The sequence below is a fragment of the Hypomesus nipponensis genome, chromosome 21, assembly GCF_054491055.1.
Source record: "Hypomesus nipponensis isolate SF chromosome 21, ASM5449105v1, whole genome shotgun sequence".
Taxonomy (NCBI): domain Eukaryota; kingdom Metazoa; phylum Chordata; class Actinopteri; order Osmeriformes; family Osmeridae; genus Hypomesus; species Hypomesus nipponensis.
Window position 1 is genome coordinate 7,862,501 of NC_140381.1, and position 20,674 is coordinate 7,883,174.

Consider the following 20,674-nt stretch of genomic DNA (forward strand, 5'->3'; position numbering starts at 1 on the left):
CTCATATACACACACACACACACACACATATACACACTCAAGCACACACATACACACACACACTCATGTACACACACACACACACACTCATGCACACACATATACATCTAGAAACGTTGACACGAATGAACACACACTCACACCAACACACACCGGTACACACACACACACACAATGTGTTTTGTCCTGCGTTTACTCCCGTGTGGATGGTCTCTGTTAACAATCCTGTGACAGTTTAACGAGGGAGATGTCTGTGGCCTGTCTATTAGAGTAATGAATCAGAGACAACTCTGTTACGGGCTGGGCAGGGCCACACACACAGGGTGCAGAAAGACACCTGTAGGCTCACATGCTGCTGTACTGTACTGCTCTACAAGACTGCTGGCAGATGATAACCACAGCCTGGGGGTTTGGGTTTGGTCTGGTCTGGTCTAATCTGGTCGGGGATCTGGGTCTGGGGTCTGTGGTATGGGGTGTAGGGTGGTCTGGGTGTGGGTCTGGGTGTGGGTCTGGGTGTGGGTCCGGGTGTGGGTCTGGGTGTGGGTCCGGGTCTGGGGTCTCTGGGTCTGGGGTGTGAGGTGTGGGGTGTGGGGTGTGGGGTGTGGGGTGTGGGGTGTGGGGTGTGGGGTCTGGGTCTGGGGTCTGGGGTGTGGGGTGTGGGGTGTGGGGTGTGGGGTGTGGGGTGTGGGGTGTGGGGTGTGGGGTCTGGGGTGTGGGTCTGGGTCTGGGTCTGGGGTCTGGGGTCTGGGGTCTGGGGTCTGGGTCTGGGGTGTGGGTCTGGTTCTGGGGTCTGGGGTCTGGGTCTAGGGTCTGGGGTGTGGGTCTGGGTCTGGGGTCTGGGGTCTGGGGTGTGGGGTGTGGGGTGTGGGGTGTGGGGTGTGGGGTCTGGGTCTGGGTCTGGGTCTGGGGTCTGGGGTCTGGGTCTGGGTCTGGGTCTGGGGTCTGGGGTCTGGGGTCTGGGGTCTGGGGTCTGGGGTCTGGGTCTGGGGTCTGGGTCTGGGTCTGGGTCTGGGGTCTGGGTCTGGGTCTGGGGTCTGGGGTCTGGGGTCTGGGGTCTGGGTCTGGGGTGTGGGTCTGGGGTGTGTGATGAGACCAACATCAGCAGCAGAGGAGCAGCATACCTCCATGAACAGCACATGGAAAGTGTCCGCCTGCTGTTTACCCTGGCTGGTCTCTCTGTCTGCCTGTGTGTCGGGGCTCGGTCTACGCCCTGGAGACGTGTGTTCACTGGCGAGAGGCTCTTGCCACAGGCAGGACATGGTCTACCTGTTCTCACAGTGGGTCCAGTTCAAACCGGCCGGCCGACACCACTGACCCCTTGCTGCCCTCGCGGACGAACACAAGGACGTTCGTAAAAAATGAGGAGCGACTAAGATTACAAAAAGGGGCTTCACTTTCTGACGAGGAAGTGTGCATTTGTACGTGTGTGTGTGTGTGTGCTTCAGCACCCCCATGTATGCTCCAGTAGTTTGCCCCGAAAGCTATTCACATTCCCCCGTGTTCGATACAAAACGATCACATCAGTTGCCCCCCAGCCCACAGGCTGACTGATCAAGTGGATGCCTCAGCACCGCGCGCGCGCAGGCAGGCAGGCAGGCAGGCAGATTATTCCCACTGTGGTCAGAGAGGAACCGTTCAGCGTAGCCCAGTCATCGGATTCGCGAGCCCCGATGAGTGAGGCATTAGTGTCACGAGTCTGATGTGCCAACGGCCTGATGTCGTCTGGCACGGCTTTCAATTGGACTCCGTCGTCTGTTGTTGCCCGGTCGACCGACGTTTTCCATGACACACACTCTCTCACACACTCTCTCACACACTCTCTATCTCTCTCTCTCTCTCTCTCTCTCTCTCTCTCTCTCTCTCTCTCTCTCTCTCTCTCTCTCTCTCTCGTCCTTCCACCAGCTATAGAACCACAACCTCGACACAAGACAAGCTTTCACTGCGGCAATTAAATCCCCCCCCCCCCCAGTCCGTCCGTTTGTTATCAGCTGTGGCCCTGAGCAGAGGGCTCTCCCCCTCGTGCGTCTGTGTTGTAAACATCTGCTGGCAGACAGAGGAGGCAGACAGGTGATGCAGACTCTCGAGGAGAGATCAGCGCCAGTGTCTGGCGCTGGATGAACGACGGCGTGTGAGGGCCAAGGCCTCGAGACAATGAGAGCTGGCGATGAGTGACGAAGGTGTGTGTGTGCGCTCCTGTATCTGCGTGGGTGTGTGTGTGCTCCTGTATCTGCGTGGGTGGGTGTGTGGAGGGGGAGGGGGGCGCATTGGCGTTTCCAAGTGTGTGTGAGTCGCCCCGTCGAACAGTCTTGCTCGCACCGCAGTTGGACCAGCGCCCAGGGAGGGGGGGGGGGGGCTTCGAGACACCTTCAGCGGCTGAGTCACTCGACACCCTCGGAGTGGCAGGGTGGAAGTAGAGGCCCCAGCTCGTGCTCCGGGCCGGTTAACGCCAAGCCCCCTCCGCCGACCCAATTATCCCCAGCTGTTGTGAGGGAGTGCCAGGTAGCGGTGCCTGGTTCAGATGGGGAAAGAGGGACGTTTGAACGCGCCCACATGATCAAAGAAGACCTGTGTTCCGTCGCCCGCCGACCGCCGGCGGGCCAGCGAGGTGATGACGTCGTCACACTCGGCGACGTCGCGATGAACCTGGGGAGGGCGGGGCGTGCGGGGGGGGTTTGGCGGCGACAAAGGAGGGGAGACGGGAGGAAATCGAGCGTGGAGCCAGAAAAAAAAGCGCAGAGCGCCAACGCAATATCTAGGCCTCTCTGCGCCTCATGGCGTCCGACCGAAAGCGCCTCTTGGAAGGCGAGGACGGTGCGTCTGTATTACAATTGTAATACATCTCACGTACCATCCTCCCACACACACACACACACACATACACACACACACACACACTGCCTTGAGGACTGAGATGAGCCAGAGGTACAGAAATGTTGTTCAGCAAGTGATTTCTTTCCACCAGAGATTGAGATTACATTGTGTAGATTGTCTCCTCGGCGTGTTCATCTTTTGCTCGAGAGAACATCATATGATGTCACAGGCACAATGCAGTAAGTCACTCTGTGATTTGAACAGGCTGTAAATTGAACGGATGCTGTTGCAAGATATCAGAGGCTGTTACTAGCCCACTGATTCCTTCGTATTCCTCTGATCTCGGTCTCTCTCTCTCTACCTCTCTCACTCTCTCTCTCTCTCTCTCTCTCTCTCTCTCTCTCTCTCTCTCTCTCTCTCTCTATAAACACACACACCAGCTCTCACTAATTACTATTTTGTGCACATCCAGGCACAGCATCACTTTTCTCATCTAATATCAAGTGTTTCCATCGCTCAAAGGCCTGTCAAGCTCCATAACTCAGCCAAGATGGAATTCTGTCAAGGAAAAATGCATCTCTGACAGCATCTTGGTTTTATGACACACATCAACAAGATCTCAATTCCCTGTGAAACTGACTTCCTGCCAGAGTTGTCTTTCATGGCTTCAAAATCTTCAAATCATTTGAGATAACTGCACTGTATTATCCGACCATTTCAAGGCACACATCTCTGGTATGTTTTAGTGCTTGTTAAATAAGTACGCATTCTGTAATTCATACAAATGACATAGAACAGACAGACACTTCCAGTAACTGCAGCAGAGAACAAACGGAATACCAGTAAAGTCCAGTAAATCATCAGCACGAGACCCAGCCAAGAGAGGCCTGTTAGCGCAGGTTCACCCAGCATTGAGTTGACATTGCTGGGGAAAGATAACCCCGGGGATCCCCTGTCCTTGGAGGGCCGTCCACTGATATAGACACACAGGAGTATTTATACCTAGCACACAGGCCATGCATTCAAAGCCCTTCCAACCCTGAGCAGCTGTGAATGTGTCCCTGCACTGTAGGTGGAGAACGCCTCCAAAAAGAAACGGGTGGTGGCGAGTTAGCGTTAGCATTAGCGTTAGGATTAGCATTAGCGTTAGCTCTCGGTGAATAGAGAGGAGCAGGTGGACGACCAGACCAGCCTAAACACTGACAAGACAGTCGTAGGATACAACGCATTGAACCGACGGCAGTGAACCGTGCCAGGTCACGTTGGAACTATCTCGGTGGCGTGCATGCGCACACCCACACGCATAGACACATGCACATAGCGTACAGCACAAACACCCTCCAGAGTACAATCTCCGGATACTAATCATGTATCCCCAGCCCACCATTGCGGCAGCCTGGTCCAGGAGAAGCAGTAACTTTACATTTCAACGCGGTCTCCCTCCAGGCCACCAATCACACGGAGGGGGAGCAGGGAGCGGGGGGCGGGGTTAGCCCTGGAGAGTAACCCACTAAACCAGACCCAGATGGCCAAGTGGCCAAGCCTGGCCTGGCCTGCCAGCCTTCAGGTTGAATTTGCAGCGTCCGTGGCTGGAATGTTACCAGGCACATCATTGGACACAGTGGATCCCCTCCCCCCCCCTTACTCTTAACACACACATAGATTAAAAAAAAACACATACGCACTTGAACACACACACACACATCAGCCTGCCACTGCAGCAGAGTCCTCGGTGGCCCTGGGCCCAGAGTGGATGCAGGGCGGGAAGTCTGTCCCTAGTGGCTTCTCACTGAGGGGGAACTTTCCCAGTTGTCTGCCTTCCCCTCTCCACACCCCCACCCCTCCCAACGGCCCGGCCTCACCCTCATGAAAGCGGCGGCGCTCGCAGTGCCAGGAGTGCCGGAGAGCTCAGGATGCGACGCCGTCGAAAGAAGACTGATCGCACCATCGAGGGGGGCCGACTTGAAGGACAACTTTAAGGTAGCCGATAGATCGGCACGCACAGCTACTCCCGACCCGAACCCCCGGGCGCGGGATGGACCGCGGGGACCACGACGCCGGAGCGCTCCCCCGGCGGGTCTGGAGGGCCACGGAGTCCGGGAGGGTTAAATATAGCAGTGGGGAAAAGCAAGGGGTCTGCTGAGAGTGTGGGGAGCCGTCCAGGGAGCCACGTCCCCCGACTGAGACGTTTTACTGAGGCGTCACAAAACCACAGCCATAAACACTGATAAGGATTTTTTTCCTTCCATGAAAGGCAGGGAGGGAGGTCATTGCCCGCCCGCCCGCCCGCCCCCCTCCCCCCTTCCCCTTCTTGGATCTGCCGGCGAGAGGGGCTGGGGAGGGAGAGGGGGAGGACGGAGGGGAGGGGAGCGTGGTGCAAAGAGCAAACTACTCTGTCACTCCATTCTCACCTCTGTTTCTCGCTGTCTCTTGTTTGATCGGGGGGGGGGGGGGGTCGGGGGAGGGGGGGGTCATTGCGCCCTCCGCCGCCGCCGCCGCCTTTGAAGATGAAGGATGCCGACTTATATAGCGGCACCGTGAGGCGGCTTACACATTAGCCAGACCTCCTCACACAAACACACACACAGACACACACACACACAGACACAGACACACAGACACACACACACACATGTCTCAGTGTCAGGTAGAAAAGGTGACAGGCAGACTGAAACCTGAACAGTCTCTGTGTCGCTGTGGATTATCTCTATTGTGCCAAGTTCAAGAACACGATCGATATGTGTGAAAGGAAGAAAAGAGCCAGAACATGATCTGCAGAGAGCATGCTGGGGAGCTGCATGTGTGTACATACACTGAATGGATTGAGATTTGCAGAGTAGCTTTGTTTTTCTGTTTAGCCAACTGGCTTGTTCTCTAGACAGCAGGGAGTCTGTAAACACCATGACATATTTGATACGCAGATCATAAACTGTTATCTTTATGACCGGGGTTTCGAGCTTCCTTCTTAATCAAAGCAGCCCACAGGACCTTTGATTGTATAAAGTTATTTCAAATTAAACATTTTTAATGACTCTTTGTTGACAGAGATAGTTGCTGGAAGTGATTCTCCAGCGACAGGGCTTGGGAGAGATACCATCTCGACAACAGATTTTCTTTAAACCTCGACGTGCGCGTGTCATTTCCTCTGAGCAAGTGGTCGGAGCATTTAAACCCAATTATGTGAAGGAGGTGTCAAACTGCACGGCAACTCCTCTCTTTGCCACATTCATCTGAAACATCAGTCATCGCCCCGACAACACCTGGCAGCCTTCTAGAAGGTTCCGAGCGCCGGTTTGACATGATGAAGCCAGACAGGCGGCAGGTCTGTTCCAATCAGCCAAACGATGTTGCGGTTGAGTTTGGACGGCTTGTCCGTGTGGGAGAGAAGAAAGTGTGTCTCTTCTCCGCGTCTCTCTTTTCCAAGAAGACTCTGTGAGCAGGCATGGGGAGATATCCCCAGGCTGGAGGTTTGGACCGCACTCGGGGGGCCTCAGTCGGTGCCAAGTCACTGATATGCTATCGCCGTGCCAACAGAGTTCTGGAAGCTGGAAGGAAGGAAAGGGCCCCTCCACTGTTTCCACCTTGGCCACTGTCTCTCCCTCTGCCCCGATCAGTCGGTGAACGACGCAGAAAAAGACATCTCTCAAAGCCCCGGTGTCGTCAAAAATAATAAGCTTGCCCGTGGAAAGCCATGGAAGTGTCGCTCGACTAATTGGCCCTTTATTTTACTGTCTCCGTCACTCTCTCTCCGTTTTCTCTCTCTTTCTTTCTTTTTCTCTCTCTCTCTATCTCTCTCTCTCCGTCTTTCTCTCTCTCACGCATGCACACACAGACTCTATCATTCTTTCTTAAATGTTCCCCATTGTAACAGAGTTGCCCTCCGTCCTCCCTCCCTTCCCCTGCTCTCACTCCTCTCCCTGCTGCAGTGTCATTCCCTTCATCCTGCATGCCTTCAAGCTGTCTCTCTAATCTCCTTGAATTATTCAAGACACTTTCTTTTTTCCCCCTTCTATTTTCTCAACACTTTATGCTATGAAACCTGAAGCTAAGGCAATACTTGCTCCGGGAAGAAAAAATAAAAAAGTGTTACAGCCTTTGCGTTTAATTTACGCTGAAAGAATTTCCTCCGGAGGGACCTTCTGCAAGGTTTTCTACCCTAGATTAGCTGAATCAGTGTCACCTTCGCTTGCTGAAGTTTCATTTCAAGACGTTTGTTAAGTTCCCAAGACGGGAAGTTCAATGATTAAATGGGGAGACAGTCGCGAGGCGCCCTCGCTTCCGCGCAACACGGCATCCATTCTGATAACAACCCGTCGATCATCCCCAGGACATCCATCCATCCATTCCTGAGGATAACATTCAGTCCTGGTTGTGTCAGAATTGATATTGAACATCATTTTACACTCCTAGGCGCCTGCAGCCCTGAAACTCATTGCATTAGGAATTCTCCTGTGGCCTTGTGGGAATCAATATTACAGAGGGAGCTGGGTGTGCACTCAGGAGTGCATGAAGGTCCTTCCCGACCCGGACAAGCTAATCAGCAGAGTGCACTAAGAGAGGGGAGTGTGCAACCTAGGCTGTTTTTGTTTCTGCCACATCAAACGCATGCTAATCACCAGTCTATAAGCCACATCATGCCTGACTACGCACCGTGGAATGCTATTTATACTGTTGCGAACCAGAGCTCAAACGCTAGCGTATAGAATATGCATGAGATGAGCGGTATCTATTGTGTAACCGCAGGATGAGGAAAACGCACGTTGAGGACGACGGGAGTTGAAGCTGCCCGAGATGGTCTGGGATTCTCACACACCACCTCACACACCAGCTACAACTATTTCACACACACACACACCCACACACACACACTAACTAGCATCTGATTCCCCAAGCTGCTAACCTAACCATCCGTCCGCCCAGCCTGGGACAGTGCCTTCGTATGGAGGTGTCATGCAAGTCTTTCTTCTCCTGTTTGAGAGGCGCTGTTTGCTTTAGCGAGGAGCGACCCTTGCGCCCCGCTTTTCATTTCCACGCCTGGTCTTGACGGCGCAGGCGGCCCACTGAAAAACAGCCCCCAGGAATGTGTTGCTAAAGGGCTCGGCTCGCTGACAGCATGATGGATGCGGTGACTGACGGTCCTTTGTGGCCCCTCCGCGCGAAACACACACACACAACACACACACACACAACACACACACACATGCTGGTCCGGTAAAAATAAAGTGTCAAGGATACAGGGGGAACAATTCATTCCTACTCCGAAGCCAGTTGTGTCTAAACAGGCCTGTTTGCTTTTCCAGCATTCATATGTCAGTGGGGATGGGAGGCCGGCGACCCGCAGAGCAGAGCTGCCGTCCTTGCAGAGCCGCCAGCCGTCAGCCATCTTGTTCACCTGTCATCTTTCTGAGGACACCCAGCCAAACTAGTATAGACAGAGTTTTGATGGGGGGGGGGAATGAGATTGCAATTGAGAGAGAAATGTGTTAGCATCCTACCAAAATGTAGAAATTATCGTTTCAGATGCAACTAGGTGATCTTTTCCGAACCGTTTGCTGGTTACTGTACAGTAAAACTGTAACCACAGCGACCTGACGTGACAGTAGATCCAGCGATAACCACCCCCGCCACTGAGAAACTGTCAGAGATGTGGAAAGTGATCAAACCTGAAAACAGACACCTTTTAAACACCTGCTTTGTGTGAAAACTGTTGATTTATACCACAAATGACTGTCAAATGATGCAAGTCAATTAGCCCAAAACACTAAGACTTGAAAGACAGATATTTGAATTTGCTTGTGTTACAGGAGGTCTCAATGACTAGGATTCTTGGTTGAAACGCAAACAGCACAGAGTTTAGGTTTACCACAAAACCTCATATTAAGATAGAATGCATCAACCAGTTACCGTATGCTATAACTCCTTGTTGTTCTCAAAAATTCCACTTTATTTGACATTGGGCCTCAAATGCAAAACAGACAAATTCCTACTTTAAGTTATGAACAAAATGAGGCTGTATGTGAAGACCTGCAGAGCACTCAACATGCAGTGTACCGTTGTTCAAAATGGTAGGCTATAAAAATACCCATAATTGTACCCTTGAAACCACTTAGACAACCAATGAGGCTTGTAACCCTGTGTGGGTTAGGAAAGTAAGAGATGTTGTTTAACATGAAACCCAGTCCTTAATGGCAGGCACACAATAATATAATCATAGATGCAGCCTAGTTATACTACAGTTCTCTGACAATAATCATCAGAACAAGATTTGTTTTTAATCTATAACAGCAGCTCTCTCATTGTAGACCAGAAGCATTGCACCTGTCTGCCTAAACAACCTGCATCTTATCTCTAAAACGCCTGCCACTAGCTCGACTTGCCCGCTGTAAAACTGCAACAACTAGCCTGCCCTATCTTTGATCCTATCGCTTACTTGCAACTGATTTAGCCTCGCTGTCTGAAACGGCCTTAATGAAACCCCATACACTTCCCGGAGACAGCATATGTTCGACGTAATAACTGTTTTGATTGTCGGTATCTCCCTTCTTAAAGGCAAACAGAAATGTGTAGTTGAGGTGTAGCTATATGAAAAAAAATATCTGGCGCAAAAGGCCTCTCTGTACCTAATAGCCAGGTCACATAATTCTCAAATTATTGCACTAACAATAATACAATATTTTGCCAATAATAGTGTCACTTTCGGTTAATAATACAAAAGGCCTACTAAATATAAAAGCAGGGAAATATGAATTATTAATATCCTTGTTTATTAGTATATTCAAAAATGGTCTCAACGCCTTTTCGTTTCTCAATCATAGGCTACGCCTTGACTCTATGATAACATATTTTAGTATATTTGTTTTGGAATAAATCCATAGGTTATCTGTACAATAACTGACTTCGTTTGATATAGAAAAATTAATTAGCATGTGGGAGAAAAACGTCTGTGTTCAATTAAGACCCCGGTGGTCTAGTTTAAATGCTTTTCAAATAAATTAAAATGCACGATTTTATTGCCGTGGTAAATCTGGGACTGTACATGAGTTTGCCCATGAGAAACATTTTCACGGAGTGAATGATTAGACATTGCAATGTGGCGGTCTTTTTGAAGTGGGTGGTTCTTCATAAAGTTATTTTTGAGCTAGCATACGCCGGGTTAATGGGCTCATGGTTTTCGATATTATGTTGCATGTGTCTTAGACACAGTTTCATGATTTAGTTACAGGAGTGGGAGGATATTTTCTATTGGCTCCTGCAGTGGTTTTAGTTGACGTTCTTTGAAAGGCTTCTTGCTGCAATGAGAATTATGTCTTTGAATAGTCTGTGGTATAAGCTAGAAATAATTCAGCAGTAGCATTTAAAAAAATAATAATAATACGAATAATAATTGTAGCCTACATAGTTCCTAATTCAAATACTCTCTGTAATGGGCTGACAGTAACAGCAATTATAATGATACGATAATAATAATAATCATTGATGTAGTCTAGACTAATTCGTCTGATAGTCAAAATTTTAAAGCACAAATTTGTATGGCTATCCTGAGCATAGGCTTATAATTATTTTCAATTTTACAATATTAAAACGTTTGCACCAACACTAAAGTCTAAACGAAATGTAGCCTAGAACTACATGACTGTGCGTTGTATTCAGGGCCGTTTTTAAGGTAGCGTTTGATTTTAATTTTCAACCAGAAAAGGGGGCTTAATCTTTTTCGCGAAATCTGTCTAATGTGAATATAACTGAACACTAAAAATGTGTGACACTTGGCCTTCAAAAAAACAATGACTTAATAGGCTATCGTAGCCGATACTTTCCATAATGTCATCTTAAATACAAGTCCATTGTTTGTAGCCTAATTTTAATTTAGAAAGATTACCAACAACTTTCCAATGGATAGCCTACCTGTAGGCCTACAGAACCGAAAGCCACTTGGCGGTAAGAAAACTTCAGATCAGACAGTCTTGTTTTCTTTAAGCAACAGCAAAAAAAAAAAATTAAATTAATGCAACTTTAGGAACATGGACTTACCAACGCATTCGTTCGCTTCCCTGGCTGTTGCGCGTTGCCACGGTCGATCATAGTGGAAGGGTTTGCACCTGTCACACTCTGGTCCCGCAGTGTTATGTTTGCACTCACAAACAAGGTTTCCGTCCCTGTCTTTTACGCACCGCGAAGCGTGCCCATTGCATTTGCATCGACCGCCGACCTGCAGGTCTGACACTGCATAGAAATAAGAGTCCCGGGCCAGTTCCGAGTCATCTTCGTTCTCATCGCCGAAAGTGTGCAACCGGCTGAAAGTCACCTTGATGTCAGTTGCCGTGACCCAGTCCTGAAGTACCGGCGAGTTGTCGAAGTCATGCGCCGAGGGTCTGCCATCCAATGTACTGAACGCGATGAGCCCGCCTGACAGAGGGTGCATGTCGGTGTGAGAGTCAGTACATATGGCTTCTTGTTCGTTCTGCTTTGTGATTGTAGCTTTGCTTGGTTTGTTGTACATCTTTCTGCACTGGGTCGAGTAAAACTGGAAAGGGACCCACGACTTGCCGTAGTCCATAGATTTAAAGATGACCATTGACTCGGGCCGTGGTGAGCAGAACTGCAGGCTCACGTAAGTGACTTCAAACTTTTTGCCAAGTGACAGAGTTAAAGTCACGTTCTGGGGATATTGGATGTAATTATCTGACTGCCAGCATGTAAGGTTATGGGGGTTGTTAAGGTCCGTCAAATATGCCGGTGGGTGATACTTTTTGGGGTCCGAGGCGTCGCAGGTGTGGCAGTTCCTATTTCTCTCGTCCCCTTTCTCCGTTACCACACAGTACCTGCTGGCAGTTTTGCCACAGGTGCTGGACACGCGCACCTCTTTCCCGAAAGCAGAGTTTACAAAATCGGGGATGCATCTTCGCGGGTTACCGTTCTCTTCGTAGCAAGGATCAGGGGGAGAAGTCTGCGCAGCGAACATGCTCATCCCGTAACCACCGAACACCCCCTCAAACAGGAGGCACACGGTCACAGCAGTGACCACAATATCCAAAACCCTTAACATTGTATTCCTTTTTCCTCAGTGTCTGTATACAGAAACCCGCAGAAGTGCTCTGAAAACCAAGAAAGAAAATAAACTTTTGTCATTATGTTGCCTGTTGTTGCCTAGAGGATGTGCGCAATCTGCTATTAACCATCGTCAATGAATTGACAGTTAAATACCCTAACACACGCTTAAATAAACAATAATGCTATTTAATAAATCAAAGTTAGATCATGAGCAACACCAATATAGTATATAACAGTGTTATTGTCATGAGTACACCAACACATTATTTCCACCAATACCAAATTATCATGCAGTGAAATAAATCGTACAACGAGGTGTACGAGCTCTCGATATAGAACACTATACCTCAGAATAACAACTCAGCTATTCAAGAAAAGTCATTCAAATATCAGCGGACTCGCTTTTTCTCTGCCGAGTGCCTATCACAAGTCCTCTTGTTGTCTTGTTTGTTTCTAGAATCTCCGGTGCAAAATAGGCTACTGACGGCTCGATATAAGAGCCGTAGTCTCTTTCTGGCTGTTTCACTTTCTGCGTCTTTCTCATTCACTAACTCACTCTCTTACTCTCTGGCTCTATCCCTCCCCGTGTTTGCTACGCACTCACACTGTCTATATAGAAAGTGAAGGACGAGTGTGCGCGTCTGCACAGCTTGAGGTCATCTCATCTTGAGGAATGACACCCGGCGCGTAAAAGGAGCGAACAACGACATCCACTGGTAGCTTATCAATAAACAGATAGCGTCAATACCTCAAAGCCTCTGTCCAAAAGATACAATAAAGCTTATCTTATCTGATGCAGCATCTACGGATTGCTTAAGTCGAGGCTTCCTTACGGTATCACGAGGAGCAGCTTAAAGGCACAGAAAGCGACGTGTCATGGAAAAGATTACGCTTTTTTGGTTCCTTGTTAACATTGATACGTTTGCGATAGGCTATAGCTTTTCTCTAGGCTATATTTAGTTAACTTAGTTTATTGTTGTTGTTTTTTGCAAATTTTTTGGGGAAAACGTGTGGTCATTATTGAGCCTATATGGCCTAACTTCTAAATGATATGATTAGGTTATTGTTATTATACGAATTTGACAAGTGGGCATGTGCTATGTCCTTTTATTTTTTAAGATCAAAAGGTGGTTCATTATTATTAGTCTATGTTTTCAACCTTTCACATGAACCAGAACATTTACATATTTGTTGAACTTTGGTTTCTTTGGTTAGTATAGTGCAAATCTGCTTCAGTGTTATATGCAGGCTCGTGGTATGTTTATGTGTATTAGTACAATGTGTTTAACTGCAATACCACATGTAGTGGGCTGTTATGTTAATTTATTGCATAGACTAACTAAAATGAAAATGCTTTTTGAAGTAGGCCTACGCAAGGTTACATCAGTGGCAACTTTTGTCCAAACCATCCCTAGGCTATGGCTTCAGTCACTTGCCAAATCTCAGGATTCTGCAGATATCTTTCTCAGCTATATTGTCACAGCATACTAGGCCAACTTATTTTACCTGTACATTGTAGTTACAGTTTGAGCTCTTTAAAAATAGATTTCAATGTTGAAATGCTGAGGGTAGCCTATCTCGCCTGTGCTCCGGCAGAGCTAAATGGAATTGTAACCTATAATATCTTCACGCGTTTTGATTAAGGACATCATTCACGCTCACAATTATGCGCCTCCAGATTACCGTCAATTCTATTTATAATTCATTCAGTCTTCAAAGAACTCTTCATAAATTATGTGATGTGTAAAATTGTTTATTTGTTCCCCGAGACATCCATAGAGATGCTCTGTACGACTCACCTGTTGGTGTCAATAACATGAGTCAGAGCGTCCTCTTGTGGCGATGGAACCAAACACCAGCTTTTCATGTGCTATATCGCATGTCATCGTTGTCGGCCAAAACATGTGTTGGATGTGTAGCCGGGTAGTGAATTTATTGTAACAACCCCATCACAGTTATTTCTGGTTACCAACAGTATGTATTTTTGTGTTCTAAAAATTAAAGAAAGTATTGCCTGTGTTTGTTTTCCGGCGGAAGGTATATTTTGAGTAGGTTATTTCAGCCACTAGGGAGCGGTGTCACAAGCCAAGTAGTTGCGCGGTGCATCTTGGTCGCTCCCTTTCTTTAGGCTGAGCAGGGAAGCAGCACGTGGAAAAAGGCCAAAGTACATCGTGTGAAATAAATAGGTAAAATCTAGTTAAACTGGTTAAAAACTCATGTACAAATGTTCAAATTATACCTGTTCATCTATTAACTGGATGATATGTTGTATTTGAGATTTACTTTGGATGGATGTTTATGGATTCATATGTAGCGGCTAACGCCAGTGTTTCCATGTGTTAGCCAGACAGTGACATGCCGTTATATTTGATTGTGTGTTTGAGATACTAAAGCGACAAAACGATATTTTGTAATCAAACAATGTGTGATTTTAGAAGCCTACGCTGGAAACTGAACTACATAATGAACGCCGAGCGCCAAGGAGAGGTCAGGAAGTCACAAAACAACTAGCTTGGTACTCAAATGGATCTTTAACATCATATCGGCAGAGAATGTCTAATAAAGAAAGACCTCCCACTCGCGGGAAACTTCCGGGTTCTGAACCAGTTGCAGTTCCACTTAAGTTCCATTTGAGGGCGTTAACGGTCGAGTGCAGAATGAATGGAGGTCTATGGACCTATACCCCTCAAAATCCACTTTTCTCAGGATATAATTTGTCTAATAATTTGAATTCTGAATTCGAAAGGGGAAGCAAAAAATATATACACCGCTTGGTGTTAGAATCGCCTTTCCGTTCTAAAAAGCCACATCGTACGACCACAGCTTGACAGCAAGCTCTGGTTACTTCCACTTTTTTCTCGAGGCATCGACAACACAGCTGACTGGTTAGGCTCCCCCTGTCAATACACATGCTAGAAAGAGTTTTGGCTTGCTAATGTTGTTGCTAATGTTGCTAATGCTCTGACATTCTGGTTCTGCTTCAAAAATTCGGTACAATGGGGTTTAATAGGGAGTGGGCAGGCTCTCCTTAAACAGGCTCTGACATCGGTGTGCTTGTGTGGCTCAGACTAATAGAGAAAAAGCAAAATGATAACAATATGGGCAGCCATTAAATATATCATCTTGTAGAGCAATTTAAAGAATGCATTTTGATCAAAAATTGATCATCAAAATAATTTTGATACCAATTTATCATCAATTGCGGTAATGAGAATCAATAGTGTCAAGAAAAAGGGGTATAGACACAAGTAGAACATTTTTAGTGAATAAATAACTTCTCTTCTTGCTGAAGCATCATGGGAGAATAAAACTGAATTCACAATATTGTTGTGATTTTGACAGGGCAGCGAACAAATATTGTGGTAATGAGAAATGGGTTGATTTCATTATATTATCCATATGAGGATTTCTATTTTTAGATTAATGATTTTTATAGACTATTGAACATTACACACAACATACATTGATAGATTTTATTTTACTTGTAAATCATCACCGCCGTGGTTGAAGGTTAGTTTAATGAGATTCACCCATTTGTGTGGTTGTGTGTGTGTGTGTGCTGTGTGGTTGTGTGTGCTGTGTCTGTGTGTTACCCCCAGATACCCCCAGACCCGGGCAGCAATGAGCCCAGCTTTGCAGCCGAGCGGCAGAGAACAGTCAGCCCCCAAGGAGATCCTGGTCACCAGTGTGCTGTTTGCTGGGACGTCCATCGGCACAGTGAGAGCCATCAAGGACCCCCTCCCCATGCAGAAGGACTGGATCGAGGTACCAGGCCCACTGCAGCCCCCTAACCAAGGTGGGATTGAGTTCTGGTCCAAAACATGACATAGCATTGAGACTTTCAGGAACATGATGAAATAGGTTCATCAGCAACATAGATAGTCAAATCAGAAAAAGATAGTGTTTGTGTGTGCTGGAGTTCAGCTGTTGTTAGCTTGTTTGTTGTTGTTGAGATGATGACCAGTTCCTGCTGACGGTGTCAAAGGGACAGCTTGAGATGTTGTCTCAGGACCGAGATGCTTGGAGAACTCTTGTTGGCGGCCTAAACCCCAGAAGGGGTAGTAGGCGATGATGATGATACTTCAGCCCCCAGACGCACAGCCCCAATGCTGCCGACAGTCTGATTACCGAGTACCTGCTAAAACCTAATGCTACAAACACATTTTACATTCTTCCTATGAACATTTAAATGTGGTCAGACACTAAATCACAGAGGAATCTTACTAAACCATATGAATAAATACCTTTTTAAAAAGGAAGCTCTCATATAGATGATGGCGGCTGAGAAAAACCCAGCAAAGGCTGAATGTAATTCAATACTATGATACACAGATCCCATGACAATAACAATAAGAAAATTGTGAATAGTAGAATGTTAAATAAACTTATATTAAATAAATCTTTGTATCATGTTATAAGTCGGCTGTAAACCTTTACTGATGGTCTGAAGGTCTTTTATTTGCAGTCTTGCACTTCTACACCAGTACTAAACAGCAAAGTGTCGTCAGAAGGCAAAATTATAAATTAAAACTCCATTAGTAATAGGTTACATTCATTAGTAACTCATTAGCACCACCAAGTTAGCAAATACATCAAATAAACTCAATACAATTAAACTACACTGTTGCCACATGTTGGAAAATAACCAAATACAAGCAATATAACAAATGCAATGAATGGAAACTTTACAAGCATGAAGTACTCTGTATTGTCGTCACCTAGACTATTCTAGGTTGTGGTTCAGTGAAAGCACGGCTTCTTCAGTAGGCTGTTAATGTTCAATCCTCCTTGAGGAAGGATACTCTTCACAGCTGTATGACTCAATAGGACCTTACCATTACCTGAATGACTTGTAGTGATCGGAAGGTTATGGCTGTTCTGATGATGGCATGAACCATGTTAGATTGTTGCCTCTATGTGCATTGTTTGAGTTTCTGTGTCTTTGGTTCTGTTGCAGGATGGCAGGCAGGTAGAGGAGCTGTGATTGCTGCAGGGGCACACCTGTGATCTGTGTCTTGGTCCTCTCTCCATTACTGTAAATACAGTTAATAAATACATTAGGCCACAACATTTTGCATAATGCATTAAACAATGAGGAACAAGGATTTCAGAATGATACAAACCCACATAGCCTAGGCTACATCAAACAGTTTGTGGTTTCAAATGTTTAGGCATAATATATTATTATATCGTATAATATATCATGATATTTATATCTCAATCTAAATTGTTATGGAAACAACTCCTCCAGGAGAGTCTGACCTCCTTTGGGAAGGTCTCTGGTCTTAGTACGTGTCACATCCTCAGTAAACATCTCTGGGATCCTCCCACTGCAACACACCACTCAGCTGAAACCAACATCCATGTTCCAGATCATTCATGACGACAGCATCAGGAGGGGAAAAGTCTCTGGTGAGCAGACCCCCATCCTTCCTTCAGGAAGGTTCCCTGGGAAGTCCCAGAGCAGTCTGGTTGTTTGCCGGTGAAGGACGTCGGATGCCCCAGACGTGTGGTTCTTGTGTTCCCCAGTGTGCCACCTGCCCTCCAGGGATGGAGGAGTCTGGGTTCTGCGGCGCGGAGGAGGAGGACACAGATCAGAGGTCTGGTTAGCTAGTTAGTTCATGTGGTTCAAGTACTGCTTAAAAGTATTTGCTGCATATATTACATTAGTGTTACAGTACTGTTACAGTAGTATCTTCAATATCATACGATCATAATGAACACAAACTGTACGTGAAACATTTTATTAATGACCCAACATCTTGGTTAGTATGTGAGCGCGTGTATGTGCGTACATACTATGTGTTTGTGTATATACAGTATGTTTGTGTATACAGAGGTCCAGAGCAACAGAAAATTGCACTTGGAACACTAAAACCTTGATTCGCATACTGCATTATGACATCATCACCCAGACCATGATTGCCTTGTGATGTCACAATGGCTCAGTAGGGCTATATAAACAGGTGTGCACAGCCGCGCAGCTCATTAGAAGATTGACACCGGAGAGTGAAGACTATCTACTACAAGAGAGACAACAGGACCAAGAGTAAGACACAGCTAGCTGAGTGAGTTGACCTCTCTGAGGGGGCGTCGTCTGGGGGGCCGCAGGCTGTAGTCCCTCCGTCCCAACTGCCTTGGCTGAAGTCTGACAATTTGGTCAAACTTAAACATGGGTCAAGCCCAAAGTCACCCAGTGGTGACTACTGAGAAGAGACCCCAAAAACTAAAGGGGAAAACGAGGAGAGGATTCTTTCATTTCTTCAGGTACCATCTGACAAAGAGCCACCTCCAGGAATTGGATAGGAGCACCATCGAAAAGGACGAAGACTGTACAGTTAAGCAACAAACCCTGATAGATCACTTCCTATTACTTGTTTTGATGCCCATTTGATATATGTAACGCTCTTATAGGCCTAAATATATGTACTTAAAATGCCCAAATATTAAATCTGTTGTGTAGGTCATCACACAGTAATGTGATAATGACTGACTGAATCCAAATGGGGGAAATGTTGACATACGTTTGCTAGTTTCATATTGGACTGTCATTATGAACCTCCTCTCTACTGTCCTCTTCCTCCTCAGGTCACGGAGGAGGATGCTGAGGACCTGCTGCCTCAGTTCAGCCCTCTGTCTGGACCTCTGCTGCTGTACATGCCAGTGTGGCGTCCTGTAAGTTCTCCTCTGTCTTGGAGCTAAGATTTTGAGAGGGCGCCTGATGTTTTGACTGAGAACATGGGCATATAACAATCGCTTTGTAATGTAAAACATTGACAATGTAGCCTACTGTGAACATGACGACGTTTTCACAACAATCCTTAAGCTTCTCTAAATGTTCTCTCTGCCATGCCAAGGCTCCGTCATCCAGGCCTGGTGTTGTTCAGCTGACTTGTGCTGGGAAGCTGTTAATGACAGAGTTAACATCTCTGGACACTCTGGTAACCATTCACCTTCTCTCATTCCACCTTCTGTGTTCTTTGTTCAAATTCTGCAGTCTTCAGGTTAAGAAACCACTGTCTTAGATGGCATTAGTCACCATCGGACAAAGATGGTGAAGTTAAAGTCTCCCGTTGTTCACTGTCACAGACCTTCTTCATGGCCCCAGTTTGGCTCCATCACATTCCTAAGATCTACCTCACCCGGGCTGGGAAGTTGGCATTGGACCTGACACTCAGACGACAGGTGACATCATTCAGTACAAATTCAAAGAGTCACCATTATGGAAGACTCACACTGCTTACACCATGTATACATGTGTCTCTAAGCCAAAACATTGTAATACAAATACATATCAAAGGTCACAGGGGTGCAGTTCAGTCAAACAAGCACCTAATGTTCTCACAAGCCGACATAAAGGCCAGCTGCAGTGTCTTCAGCTTTCCACTCAGACTGTATGTCAGTTAGTGATGAGCTCTGTTTAGTTACTAGGTAGACTAAGGGGTTTAAATGGGTTTCTGTGTGTCATTTCTGTATTTCAGATGACCAGCGGACCCTTGCTGCCCTGGGAGTTCAGCCCCCTCTACTGTGGCCCTGTGGTCATTTGGACAGGGGTAAGAGCCGTCTTACCTTTACACACACACACACAAACACACAAATACTCACACTTACACATTTATTATCTCAGTTGTTTTTCTGCAAATTTGCTGCAACGTTCTGGAATGTTGAGATGATGATGTCATGATGAATGGTTCAGTACTATGTAATTTGGTCCCTATGGAAACATAGTGGACATGGATGGAGTGGCTATTTCCATTCAGGGGGAGGTAGTTTTCTTGCCCCCCTCTCTCCTGTTCTGAATGTGACAGCCTGGCTGCCTAATGTGTGTATTCCTCTCCCCTGTGAGACTGGAAGAGTAGACACCTCAGAAAGTCATCATTTGAGTGTGTCAATTCAACTACATGAACAAAAGCATTGATGTCAGAGATACTATGTTTCTCAGTCTCAGACATCGGATACAAGGTCTGAGATACTGTATGGTAAGGGTCTGTGGGGTCCTACATCAGTTCCAGAACATTCCACCTCACCCTCTCTGTCCATGTTTCTGTAGAGGAGGTTGTCTTCGGATCTGATGAGCTCTGAGAGGAACCATACATCCTCCTACTCGTGGACCAGAGGATCTAAATCTCAGGTACTAAGAGAGTCAGCCTTTGCCAACACACCTGCACACCTACCCAAACAAACAGCCTATTGTTGTTATTTGTAACCCCTCCTCCCTCCTCCCCACTCCCCACTCCCTCAGAGGGTGCACGTACATTCGCGCAGCGTGTGCATGATAAGGGGGGCTGACGCCAGGCTGTGGTGGGCCATGTCTGAGGAGACATCCAGGCTCGGTCCAGATGTAAGTGCAAACACAATCACACACACGCATGCACAAGCCACACACAGTCTGACCCAGGTCCTCTTCTTCCTCTGTTTGCTGTTGCAGGGATTCCACCTCAAGGTGATGACGGTGACCGGAGTTCAGGTAAGATTCCCCTGAAGTGTGAGATGCCAACAGTGTGACACCTTCCTGTTCAGGATTGTATCTGAAGCTGTACTCTAGATCAGTTAACGCAGCACTCTGTCAATCATCCCTTCCTTGTATCTCCTTTCCCCTACAGCTCATTGACGGCCATGTGAGACAATATCAGTCTCACATGGGTTCTAAGACCACGGGTCCGGCTTACGAAGGGGTGAGAACTGCAACACTAGGATAGATAGATAGATTCAAGCTGATTCATCCCTTTAGGACTCTTAAAATGTTAAAGGTGTGTGTGTGTGTGTGTGTGTCTCCGTCTTGTCCACTAGCAAACTGATGTAACCATCACGGAGG

General features: G+C 46.8%; 1 protein-coding gene across 1 annotated transcript in view; it reads right to left on the reverse strand.

Annotated features, from left to right (window-relative positions):
* ntn1a (netrin 1a) overlaps window positions 1-12,439 on the reverse strand; it is a 55,821-nt gene extending 43,382 nt beyond the window's left edge. The window contains exons 1-2 of the mRNA XM_084685137.1: window positions 12,206-12,439; window positions 10,840-11,903 (exon numbers count right to left, since the gene is read on the reverse strand). Of these exons, the coding sequence (XP_084541263.1) occupies window positions 10,840-11,854 (1,015 nt within the window). The 5' untranslated portion in view covers window positions 11,855-11,903; window positions 12,206-12,439. The remainder of the gene's footprint in view (window positions 1-10,839; window positions 11,904-12,205) is intronic.
* Window positions 12,440-20,674: the final 8,235 nt, after the last annotated feature.